Here is a 13,451-nt window from a genome sequence, read left to right as displayed (position 1 = left end):
AGCAGAATTATTTTATGCATTTTCAAGGTTGAAAGTGAAAAATAGCAGTTCATCTGCCCTTGTGCTAGAAAGGCCAAAGGAAGATCAAACAGTTACTGTGTCTTTGCAGCCACAGGATGCAGGAAGTGCTGGTTCACATCTAGGACAGTAGGGCCATTCTCACCTTAGATGACGCTAGCTGCATCCTGCAGTGTTTTTCAAAGTGTGATTCACATACCACTTGTGGACCTTATGAATTGCTGATTTCCAGGCCCCATGCTTAGAGATTCTGATTCCACAGAGGTGGGCTGGGGCCTAGGACCCTATCTTTTTAACCAGTTCCACAGGTGATCCTGATGTACATATGAGTTTGAGAACCATCACTTTAGAGCAGGGGTTGGCAAATTGCAGCCCACAGGCCAAATCCAGCCTCCTGCTTTTTTTGTAAATAAAGTTTTATTGGAATGCAGCTACACTCACTTGTTTACGTATATCTATGGCGGTTTTAGCACTCCAGTGGTGGAGTTGAATTGTATGGCAGACACCTATGGCCCATAAAACTTAAAATACTTACTGTCTGGCTCATTTAGGTTTTCATCCCCCTGCTCTAAAACTAAATGAACATTTCTCCTTGAGTAATTTAAACTCTGTTGCAATTCTGATAATTCCTGTCAAACACAATTGTAGATAGGATAACTTTTTTTCACAATTTAGTCTGAGGTGGATTTGTTAGTTCTCACATAGTCCACACTTTCTCTAGGACTTTTGGCAAATCGGAGAGCTCTGTGACTCCCGATTTCTCCACAGAGGGTATATACTTCCTTGGCCCTACTGTAGGTGATTGGAGCTGAATGGAAGCAAAACATATGCTTTCTATGGTCTGTATATCTCAATAATAGTCTTTAATAATCTCATAGATCAGTACGCAGTTATCAAGTAGAGACTCCTTCATTCATAAGCCACCAAACCAGACTACTTACCTGCATGGCAGAAAGAAAAGCATTACTATATCTAATTTTGAAGAGAGGCATTAATGACTTTGGCCAAAGTTTACGGAGCTAATCACTTTTCCTCTCCTCAGCCAGCCAGCCATCAGGCTCCCCTAAATGCACAGAAATAAAGATGCAGGGCTGCTAATATATTTTGATTTTTTCAAATTTGGGTTTTTCCTTTATTCTTGTATAAATCAAAATACGTTAGGAATCCAGAAACGAGATTTCATGTTTCTATTTAGTAGAAATTACCTTTTTTGCTACCAATTTAAGACACTTGCTGTATTCCTTTGTCCCTTACATTACTATAAACCCAACATGGCAGTTTTGTGGTATTTGACTTCTTAGGCGGGCCCGCTGTTTTCACTTTGACTCATGCTATTCTGTTCATGAAATTAAATTCTTCTGTCCATGCATTTGAACTAATTCTCAGTAAGTGCAATCTAAATTGAATGATATAGAAACAGAATAGATTGGTGGTTTTTGGGGCATGGTAACTATAGGTATTATTTATTTGAAAGTTGCTAAAAGAGTAGATTTTTAAAGTTCTCACCAAAAGAGTAACTACGCGAAGTGATGAATGTTAATAAACCTTATTGTGGTAATCATTTTGCTATACACACACACACACACATCAAATCATTACATCGTACACCTTAAACTTACACAATGTTAAGTGTTAATTATATCTCAGTAAAGCTGGAAAAATTAAATCAATTGATAAATGTCAGAAGCCAGCAGTTTCCTCTTTCTCTTTCCTTTTCCTTCTTAGCTATACCAGCTCCTGTTCTATCTTATATTATGTTGCCCATAAAACATCAGAATGTGAATCTAGTTCCAAGTATCCTTTAGTATCTTGAGGTAGCAGATATGGTGCCCCAGGGGATTACACAGGACAAATGGGTAAAGCAGCCTTGGCCTGGGTGTTGTGTTTGTTGGTAGGCCCCCCTGTCCTAGGAAAATGGAAGTGATTGGGCTGCAGGAAGAAGACACTGTAGCTCAGAAACTAAGAATTCATTCAGATTATCTGGTTTTATTCATTTATTTTCACCAGGGTCTAATCCTGCGACACTGGGCAAGTAATCTAATTCTTTCGTGCTTTAGTTTCTACATCTTAAAATACAGATGATTTGGTAACTAATTCATAGGAGGAATAAATGAAATAGTACACTTTGTGAAGGGCTTAGCCCAGTGCCTGGAATATTTAAAGCACTGCTTTAAACAATTTGGAGCTCCTGTGATTTAGTTTATGAAGTTCTGGCTTGACTTTTTTCTCTTCATTAAGTCTACCTTTCACAAAAGCAAGCCAGTTTTACCTTTCACCTTGATGTGGGTGATTCATAAATCTAACTTATTTCCCTTCTTCCCAAATCCACATTCACAAACTCTAGTCCTTTTTTCTATATATCTTTCTTATCCCATACTTTCCCAATTGCTATCCAATTCACTCAAAACTTCAGTCATTTTTCTCTTCTTCCTCTCTCCAATCCTACTCACTCAACTAGTCTTTCTTTTTCCTTTCTGTTTGGATTCTTCTTACAAGAGTTCATTACCACCCTCCTAGGCTATTGATAAAGCCTCTTAGCTAAGCTTTCACTTGATCCTCCTGCTCCAGGCTTGCCCCATTCCAGTCTGTCCTATACACTGCCATCAGATTGACCAAAGCTGTGGTTTCTTTGTCTGTCATTTGAATCATTTTTAGAGATGGTGTAATTCATTGTGAAATTTTGGATACCATTGAAGAAAGATTATGGGACTTTCAAAAAATTTATCAAAAGGGAGCGTTTCTTTTTAAAAAATCAAGAACGTTTTTCCCAAAGCATTGTTTTGATCTCCAGTCTCTTAAAATCTTTCGTGGAACTTCTGAAGATGATTGGATATGTGCATTATCTCGATTGTGCTGATAGTTTCATGGGTGTATACACATGCCAAAACTTATCAAACTGTACACTTTTAAATGTGTAGTGTATTGTATTTCAATACGACCTCAATAAAATTGTTTTAAAAAATCCTTCAGTGGTTGCCCATCAAATAGAGCCTGACTTTTCAGCCTAGTATTCAAATCCCTCCAACCCTAGGGTCTGGCCCCAACCTCCCTTTCTAGCCTTATCCATCGAAACTCTCCTCTCTATAACCAGTGCTCCAGTCAAACTGAGCCCCTCACTAAGCTGCCCTCCTCCTACTGTTCACTATGTTCATTGCTTTCTCTCAGGCTCTATCGACATCTTCAAGACTCAACTCAAATGTCACTCCCTCCTTGAAGCCTGTCCACATAACCTTCATAAGAAGTGATCTTGGCCTTCTCAAGGTTTTTGTACTGCATTTATCACAAACGGCCTAAATTAGTCACTCATACTTATCTTCCCTACTAGAATAAAGGATCCTCGAATGAAGACAATTAGTTGAACGCTTCCGTAACACCCCTCTTTCCTATTCTCTGGCATGTATATGGAGCTTTTAACGAATGAATAAATACTGAATGAGCATCAAACGAAAGATGAGACTTCAAGTTCTATTATATTTTGAACAAGATGCCAACCAAGCCTCACCAAGAGTCCCGACTGTCTATTTAAAAACAAAAAGAGGTAAATTGCTTCCATTGCAAGTTATTAGTTGGCTTTTGCCTCCTGAGGATTGTGTTTCTGAAACCAAAGGCAAAGGATGATTCCCTATGTGGTATGTGAGAAGCTGACTGTGAAGTTCACAGCAGGTGAACCGAAGAGCTTGATGAGTCTCAGAATGCTGTAGTGACAAGAAGCAGATTGGAAGACTGGTAGGGGACTTCCCTGCTGTGGATTATGTGAAAACCTGAGGAAAGCAAACAAGCTTTATTAGAGGTGCTTTATAAGCTGCTTCTGTATCCATTTAGAAAAGAAAAAAGGTCTGTTCTGGAAATAAAGGAGGTCATTTTTTTCTGGCCATTGCAGCCCTTTGGGATTGGACTCTGTGTCTCATTAGCGGCTTCGTTCCTTCCGCAATAATAGCCCTGTTGCTTGAGCAGCAGCATTTGGGGAGACCTCTTTGCCAGATTCCCAGACCTCCCTAGGGAAGACCCCCATCTGCTCCTGGCATAGCGAAAGTATCAGAGACAAGCGTAGACTGTGCCAGGCAAGAGATCTGGAATAACTGTTGTGAATAACCAAGTCAGAGTACACCTCTCCCCAAGGCCTAGGACATTATGTAGCATACTTTATCACGGTAGGCTCATTTTAAGTACGCCCAAGGCCATGTTCAACACTGTGTATTATACAAATGCATAGAAGTTACTGTCATTGCCTGTGATAAACTTAAAACTACAGGGGATATTTTTGTGTTCTCTTTTGAATAAACCCTTTTAAATAAACCAATGGGAGACAAGGAACATGTGAAGAAATTAAGAAGACTATAGCTGAATATAACGATTAACACTGAAAGGATTCAGACTTAAGAGAAGGTTGCAACGAGATGGAGTTTGGGGCAGGATTTTTGAAGAAAAGAGTAGGCTTTAGGACTTCATTTTCATCTTGGTGAAAATTAGGGGGAAAGGTGAGAAGTTACAAATGAAGTGGCAGTCGAATGAACAAGGTGTATAGATGATGCAATCGGATAGGCTGGGCGGGGACGCTTGGTGGGGAGGGGCTTGGTGACAAGTGAGGAACCTTGACTCGTTCGCTTAGACTATCACTAAGAACTTTGGTTCTTCAGCATTATGGAGTTTTAAGAACTTTCACCCAGCTTAGGTTACCAGGAGATACTAGAGTGGGAGATAGGAAGATAACTAAGCACTTATTGCTGTGGGAATCCAGATATAAACAGGGAATAGTGGTTACCATAAGAATGGAAAAGACAGGTTGAATCTAAAAGACCTTGGCCTTGATGACCAAGAGGATGCTTACAAAGGATTGAGTGTTGCACAGATAATACACATAGCCCATTTCGAATCAATGACCCCAGGATGTAAGGTAAGGCCATCATAGCGAAACTAAAGCAAAGATTGATGAGTGTCTTCCCCAGCATAAAACATGCCTCCTCAGAGAGAAAAGTGATCTGAGAAACCTTCTGACTCGTTTATCTTGTCCTAATTATCTCCCCTGACATTCTCTGGTTAACGTTTTTTGTTGTCGTTGTTGTTTTTCGTCATCTGTTTCCTGACCCCCATGGCACTGATGTTTCCCTTTAAATTGGCATACTCCCTTCTTGTTGGAGCAGGTGACAATGTGACTGGCACTCTTCTCTGTTGTCATCTTCTGAACAAACACCAGGGCCACACGAGGGAGCAGTGGGATGCTCCTCCCCTTCAGGTGCACACTTAGTTTTATTTTCCACTAGATCTCCCCCTCGATGGTTCTAGTAAGGCGCTTAGGAGGCTTTTACTGCATGGAATTATTGTGTTCAGTTAGGGCTTATGCCGGATGGGTTTAAATGTTTCATCATAAATCACTTTTTTTACAGACTTGGCAATCTTTGCTGCATGGCTTGTTTCCTCTTTCCAGTTCTTGATCTTCCCACAAGGTACAAATGAATCAACAGAACCTATCGAAAAGCATTAGGCTGCTATTGCCTTCCAGTGTCTGCAGAAGGAAGTGTGAAAAATTAAGTGGTAGCTTAGATTTGTTAAAAATAAAACACGTTCTTTGTTTTCTCCTTCAGTTTGGTTTTTGCTTGCTTGAGTGGTCTGCTCAGGAAATGGCCTTTTAGCTAAGTGGGTTTTTGAGGTTTGGCTATTTCACGTTGTTTCTATATTGTTTGGTTTTAGAGTTGAACAGACTCTTAAGAATTGCTGCTTGCTTAAAAACAGATCTGCAGTTCTGCTAAGACAGTATTTCAGATCCTTATATTTTGGCTAAAAGACTAGGGCAGGCATCTGCACAAGTTTTTCTTTCTTATCTAATATCTACCTCCATCTTATCCCACCCTAAGAAGAAAAGAAAGTTATAGATTGTTCTGAAATATGGGCTTGAGGAAAATAGATTTTTATTTTATTAGGTATCTTTTTATCTATTAATTAGTAAGGTTCTGATTTTGATGGAACCGAAGACAATTTAAGGGGACAGATTATAAAACTGTATCTCTTTTATGTCAGTACAGAAACCCATTTCCTTTTAGGGGAATGCATTGCTTCTTTGCAAATGAACAAGATAATTTGGAATATTTTTCTCAGTGGTTAAGTCTATATCTTTAGTTGTGAGATGCTTTATTAACTGGTTAAAGGTGTTTTTCACCAGATTCTGGCTTGTTCACTATTGTATACCCAGCCCCTAATATAGTGCTTAGCATTTAGTGGATATTCAATTAATTTGTTGAACAAATTGATGGATTTTTGTGTGTTTTTTCCAATTTAAGAAAAAGAATTTTTAAAAGTATTCTTAATCGCAACACTTACACAATTGATTCTTCTTTGCATCCTCTAGTCTTCATTTAGCCAAGTAATACTCTCACGTGATTTTAGTTATTGTGAACTCGAAATTTTGGCTTTTTAAAAATTTTCCCACATTTTATATGTTTTAAAATTAAAGCCAAATTACACATTACATTATTTAGAGCAGCAAGAAATTCTCCTTTAATGTTAAATGGTGATAACTTAAGAAATACTATCTTATTCTCAGCAAATAGTGTTGAAGAATTATGGTTCGTTTTAATTTATTTTGTAGATTGAGATTGAAGTTCTTTATTGGCTTCCCATTGCCTATAAGCAGGATACCTCAGTAACTTGCTTTCCTGCTATAAGGGCTCGGGGAAATGGATATGGCCTTGTAGTGTTCATAATCAGTGTCCTAAAAGGAGTCTGAATAGTGTTGCAAAACAGATAAGAATGCTATATCTTAAACAGAGGCAGTTCTAACATCACATTTCCCAGTATTCGTCAGGATTATTTCAGACTAATTTTGTTAATATATTTATCAACCTTCCGTCCTCATCAGAGATGATACGCTGATTTTTGTTTTTTCTCACTATGAATGAGGCTCTTGGGTAGGTTTGTACCCATTGAGGAAACAATTTATGCAAGCTGAGATATGGAAGCTTTTTCTAGAACAGCCCACCTGTCAGATGGGGCCAAAGTGCCCCCCATACAGTGTGGCTTCCTGAAACAAGTGGCCTTTTCTAAGGCATAGGTTACAAAGTAGAAATTCTTCTGGAGAAATAGTTCTTCAGGCTTCCTGCCCGAAAGCAATGCTGTTGTCAGCGAGGTAGTTGATTTTACTCTTTTTCTGTTTCTTCGTCATTTCCTTCATTACACACGGGGATGTTATGCCAAGTTCCTGATCAGGTCCCCTCGCAGGGGCCGCTGTGCTCCCAGATCCCATATAGACCAACACTCTGAATTTTTATACCTAGAACACAAGCGAAGCTCACAAAGTCCTGGAGGACAGGGAGGTCCTGAAATCCATAGCACTTCCCTAAATGGAGGCCAACACCTCCCCAGCCCTGAGGCAGGCGTGGACTTTGTCAGAAGCAGCTGACTTTGCTTCATCCAAGAGAGCATGAGGTCTGTATGGCAGACTTAAGAGTTCTGAATAAAAACACCTTCTCTGATAAACAGAAGTTTGCCATTGATCACAGTGACAAGAAAATCTTTAGAAACTTAGTAACTCCAGTGTCTGTCTCCCTTTCCGGGTCTAACTGAACTTTGCAGCGTTCATTTGGGACATGAGGAAACAAAAGGTGTCAACAGGGCCTTTGTGCTCATAGGGGAAACAGAGAGAGGCAGAAGCTCAACGAAACCTGTAATTCTGCCTTTTCTCTAGGAAGCAAAAAAAAAAAAAGATGAATTTCACTTAAGGGTGATGGATTGGAACAGTCTCAGAACTAAGAAGACCACACATTACGTTCTGGTTAGCGTCTTGTTTGTGAAAAACTTGAATTGTCACTAGGTTCCTTTCTTGAGAAGGAAGGCAGGCGCTAGGGCCCTGGAGTGAGGTGATGGTTTTGTTGTGTGACCACAGAGGCTGGTTACATACTAATTTCCTCTCAGGCTTGTGATGAAGTCAGTAAACCACAGCCTTCAACATGCTCTTCTCAAGCTTTGGCAGTGGCTTCTCACTGCTACCTCGGCCATGACACACATTGGACATGCCCTCCCTTAACCCACTCATAGACTGTCTCTCTTACCCTGCAGCATGGACCAAAGAGAAATTCTGCAGAAGTTCCTGGATGAAGCCCAAAACAAGAAAATTAACAAAGAGGAGTTTGCCAATGAATTTCTGGTGAGTCCTACATGTGACACCCTTGGGGGAGTTACATAGCCTATTAAACCGACTCGGTTCTCCTAGACCAAATTGCTCTTGAGATAAAGTGAATATCAGACCTTGCAGGAGAAGAGAGGAGGGAGACAATCTAAAAGTTTGACTTCTCTGAGTTGTTCACATATCTTTTAGATATTCTCTCCAAAAATACTGTTTTTAATGTTCCTTAGCTAGTATTGGAGTTGGACTGGGAATCCTACCAAAGACACACATTATTCCAGGTGTATAAAAACTAATATTAATTGACCATCTGGAGTTCCCTGGCATCTGAGTTGTAATTTATGCTTCAAATGACTAATTTTAATTAATACTAAGAGGAGAGAGACCAAGATGAACTTTTCGTGGAACGTTATGTTTTTAGTCTCCCCTTGGGGTTCCATTTGGATGGCAAAGGCTCCTGAAGAACACCAAAACTGCCTGCGGCCACATTTCTTTAGTTTTTCTTTTCTTTTAGTTCTGAGAATAAAAGGTCGGACCATATGTTTTTGCGATACCAGGGCTTCCTTAACTTTCTTTTGCTTGGAGGGGTGGAACGGCTAGGATGGGGAGTAGAGACAAGTGAGAGACATGGAGAGAAACATAAACTCAAAACTCAAGGTAGCCTAGGGTCAATGCGATTAGACTTCCCAGAGGAACTCTGTATCTCCTCTGAGGGAACTGTGGTTATTGTTATTGATGCTGTGGCAGCTGAGTAGGCCTCATTCATCCTATAACCCAGCATATCAGATGGCATTGGGTATCTGATAGTACCCATAATGTATTCTGCAATACTTCCAGCTGCCGTTTCAGAGTCATAAGAACTACAGACTTTAGCTCTTCCGCTGTGAAGGAGTGGGAAAGATAAGGAAACTGAAGAGTATAAAACCTGAAGTTAAATCATGATTCTGTCATCAACCAAATTATCAACTCTTCGACATGTTCCTTAATCTCCCCAAGTCTGTTTTCTAACTTCTCAAAAGCGGGAAATAATCCATATTTCACAGGGTTGTCGTGATGATTAAATATCAATAATAATCAATTGTGGTCATTCATTCAGTAATATTTATTGAGAACCTACTATGCACCAAGTTCTGTTCTAGGCGCTGAGGATACAGAAGTGAACAAAACAAAAACCTTTGTCCTTGTGGAGTTAACATCCTGGCTCCAGATAGTAGATGTGAAAACACTCTGAAAAGTCTGGAGTGATTAGATATTACGATTGAGTGGTTACATATGATAACGGAAAACCCTGTGTCAGCTCAACTTGGATAATATCGTGGTGTCATGCTCTAATTGCCACTGGCCAGGCAGTCTGAGTCCCGCTGAGTAGAGTTACCAGGGAGGGAGGTAGGAGGGGAATCATGGCCTGTGTCTGTTTAGACGTGTGCCCGCCTCTGGCCTGTAATACCTGGGCCAAATTCACCCAACACGTAGAGGGAAAAGGGAGATGAGGGGCAGTGCCAGCCTCTGTTTCATTTCAGTTGTGATTTTTAAAGTAATGTAGACTCTATCCTTAATATTTTATCTCTTCTTAGCTCAGTCATTATAATCTCTCACCAAATTATACAGCCACTTTACCTCCTGTTTTCTCTGCTGCTAGCTTTGCTTCACCTATAATCAAAGTTTCGTTCAACACCCAAGTGATCTTTTAATACCACTAATCTGGTCATTTTTTTTCCCCCTGCTTAAAACCCTTTTATAGTTTGTATTTTTTTCCACTGTTTAAAATTGTGAAATATAATGCACTTTTAGATAAGTGCATAAAATGTGTATAATTGCAAAGGAACCACCACCAAATCAAGGACTAGAACATTGTCAGATCTCAAAAGACCTCTCCAGACCCCCTCCCCGGTAAGGTCCCTCACCCCCGCCCCCACCCTGTCCTACCCTGCCCTAGCAATAAGCACTGTCCTGACTCCTGTATTAATCACTTCCTTGCTTTTCTAGCTCCTGATTTTAAAGACCTTGCTTTTGGGTGGTGATTAAGTGGAACCTCACCGTTCACTGACTCATGTCCTCCAGTGGAAAAACAGAATCTTGCCCTCAGCCCCACCTAAAGATTCAGCCGAGATACCAGACAGAGTAGCTTTGGGGGGTTTGGGGAGTGGTGAATGGGTCAGGTTGCTTGCTTGGACAAGTAAGTAACTGCTGTTAAATTGGAGTTCTTTCTCCCTGGTCATGTCCCACATCCTACCTTAAGCCCTTAACGTATTCTTCCAGGATTTGAAGTTTCTGAAGTTTAGGCCACCGTTCCCCTAAACAGTGGTGCCTTGGTGGGAATTATCCAAAGTCGTCTCTACTTTCAGGTGGACACTCTGTGCCCCCTGCCGGGTCCATGGCTTAGGCTTCAGTCCCCACTTGCCCCTTGGCGGGGCATCTGCGTACAGAGCACATAGCCCTGCTACGACAGCTAAAGCCAGCACCTTGCTGCTTGCGCCTTTTCCCTGGGTCAAAGCCAAATTCTGTAACCTTTCTGTAGTCGAAACTGCCACTGACCACTCATGCATTCATTCAAATATTTACTGAGTGCCTACTATGTGCAAAGCATTATGCTGGATGCTGGCATTGCAACGCAATGCTCCATGCTTTGATGGAGCCTCTCGCCTAAGACATCAGAGGATGTCTAGAGAGGCCGACATTAGACAACTAATTACTCTATTAAATATTTAATTATAACTGATAGTCTTGGTGGGGTGTCAAGGAAGCATCACATGTATTATCTTGTTTTCTACTTGTTAAAAAGGAAACATAGGAAGCAGTGATGGTCTCCGACTTACCTATGAGGAAACTGAGGCTCTGAGAGGTTAAGTAATTGGCCTAAGCTCGCTGAGCCGTTCAGCCATTGACATGAAATTTAACCTGGATCTGTCATTACTGAGCCTGTGAATTTAATCCTTATAAAATAGTGTCTTGCTTCAGCCAGTAACACCAAGTCCCTCAAAGGGCCTCGCCTGAGGGCAAGTCCCTAGGTAGTATGATTTCTAAAATGCAGAAGCTGCAACGTGCAACTACACTATTAAAAATTTCTTAAAGATTTTTTTTAAAATGGTCCTATTGTTGTTATGCTTATAAAACAGTATTATTAGAAAATAAATTCACCATAGTACCAACAATCCAACAAATACAAACTTTTCGTGTGTGGAAATTCTAGTTCTTGTCCATTTATATAACATATTTTATATTATTGTAATTATAAGCATAAATACAATTTTGTATTCTTATTTTCACTTATTATACTAAAATTATATTAATTAAAATCTGTATGAATGACTTATGATGCAGCATGGTATAATGAAAAGATAATAATCATGATAATAGCTAATACTTCTATACCTGTTATAGAAACTATTCTAAGTACTTTTATAGCAACTCATCTAATCCATTGAGGAGGCACTGTTATTATTTCCACATTATAGATGAGGAAACTAAGACACAGAGAGGTGAGTTGACTTGCTCAGGGTCACATAGCTATGACGTGGTAGAACTGAGTTCTGAATTTAAGTAGTCTTGCTCTACCATCGGTACTTGTAACAGCTCTGGAGTCATATAAATCAGGGTTTGAATTGGAGTTCTGTCTAGTATTAGCTGTGTTGAACGAAGTAAATGAAGAGTGGGAACAAATAATATTCACTTCGCAGAATTGTTGTGAAGATAGTAGAATCAATATACAAAATGCCTGATACTTAGTAGGCAACTAAATGATTTAGTTATCTCTCTATTGTTGGACATTTAAGTTATTTCTAATTTTTCATGACTATTGGTACCACTGCAATAAATATGTTTGTCCATGTGGTGTTCCCTTCTTTTGAATTATATCTGAGGTGAGGTAAAATTCAAAAGAATAATTGGGTCAAAGACTATTAGCATCTAATTGATTAAGTATTGCCAACTGTATTTCTAAAAAGATTTTTTAATTTGCAATATCTGAATTTATCATCTCTTCTACCATCTTGCTAGTCTCAATTTAATAACTATAAAAGATAATAATAGATACTTTTTTTGACTGCTTACCATATGTGAGGCAATCTGAGTGATTCACCATAAGCGATTTTAATTTCTATAATTCCAAGAGGAAAGTATTATCTTTACCTATGAAATAGCAAAGCCAGGATTTGAAACTCTGGTCCAAGCCTCTTAACCTCTATTTTTATACTGCATTAGGTAAAATCATAACACACTTTATTTTTTTCTAATTTAATTGCTATAAAACAGTTCTTTATGTTAATTTTATTTCTTTGGTTTCTGAAAAATTTCCATGAATATGTTCAATCTTTGTTTTCTCATATAAATTTCCTGTTCGTCTACTTTCTATAATAGCCAACCCCCGGAACTGAGTTCCAGACTCTGTGCTTCACATGCAGAACCTCATTTACTTCCCAAAGAACCCTGTACAGCAGCTGACAAAGTCCTGCATGGACCAGCTCTCAGTGCTTCTCCAGCTTCTTACCGCATGTTTGGTTTCTTGTCCTTGTCATACACTCTCTGCCACGGGGCCTTTGCACACGTTCCGCTACCTCTTCCTTGAATATTCCCTCATACTCCTCTGTACTTAGTGTACACTTCCTAATTCTTCAAACATCAGTTTGGTGGTTACTTCCTCAAAGAAGCCTTCCCTGGCCTGCCTGAATAGCTCAAATCTCCTTTTATAAGTTCTCGTTAGCACCATTTGTTATTTTTTTTTAAGTATCTCCCCAACCCCAGCTTTATTAAGATACTTATTTTCATAGCACTTATCACGGTTCCAGTTTTACACTGATTTGTGTGATTATTTGATTAATGTCTGCTTTCCCAGCAGATCAAAGCTCCACAAAGGCAAGGCCCAGATTTCATTCTGCTTATCTCGGACCTGTCAGGGCCTAGCGCAGTGTTTGGCATGTAGTAGGCACTGAGGGACAGACAGGTTAAATGACTTACGTAAGGTCGTGCAGTTAGAAGTGGTAGAACTCACATTTGAACTAAAGCTAACTTTCGAGGCTCTGCTCTTAGTTCTCTACCCCCACCCCCCACACACACTATATTGCTTTCAGTTTATCCAATGGTCTTAACTATTAAACTTTAAAAAATTGCAGAATCTAACATATACACAGAAAAGTGCTTCAAACACACATATACAATTTAACAATTAGTAATAAAGCAATCAGTAATAATATAACCACCACTCAGATCAAGAAATAGAGCATTGCCTGCACTCCAGACCTCCCTTGGGTGTCCTTCCAAATCACAAATGCCCCCAACCCCCGACAGACTAAAAGTAAACACTATCCTGAGATTATTTTTT

General features: G+C 39.6%; 1 protein-coding gene across 4 annotated transcripts in view; it reads left to right on the top strand.

The window, feature by feature from the left end:
• The window catches only part of PTPN22 (protein tyrosine phosphatase non-receptor type 22), a 48,105-nt gene that overhangs the window by 510 nt on the left and 34,144 nt on the right, over positions 1-13,451 (top strand). The window contains exons 2-3 of one of the 4 annotated variants that reach the window (XM_039841240.1): positions 3,344-3,556; positions 8,068-8,155. In XM_039841240.1, coding sequence (XP_039697174.1) covers positions 8,069-8,155 — 87 coding nt within the window. In that variant the 5' untranslated portion in view covers positions 3,344-3,556; position 8,068. Of the gene's footprint in view, positions 1-739; positions 3,557-7,833; positions 8,156-13,451 lie in introns of those variants that run through there. The other 3 variants (XM_039841239.1, XM_039841241.1, XM_039841242.1) reach the window with 3 other exon arrangements.

The sequence above is a fragment of the Pteropus medius genome, unplaced genomic scaffold (assembly GCF_902729225.1).
Source record: "Pteropus medius unplaced genomic scaffold, Ma_sr-lr_union100, whole genome shotgun sequence".
Lineage (NCBI taxonomy): Eukaryota > Metazoa > Chordata > Mammalia > Chiroptera > Pteropodidae > Pteropus > Pteropus medius.
Note: the sequence above shows the minus strand (reverse complement) of the source record. Positions and strands in the feature narration are given on the sequence as shown.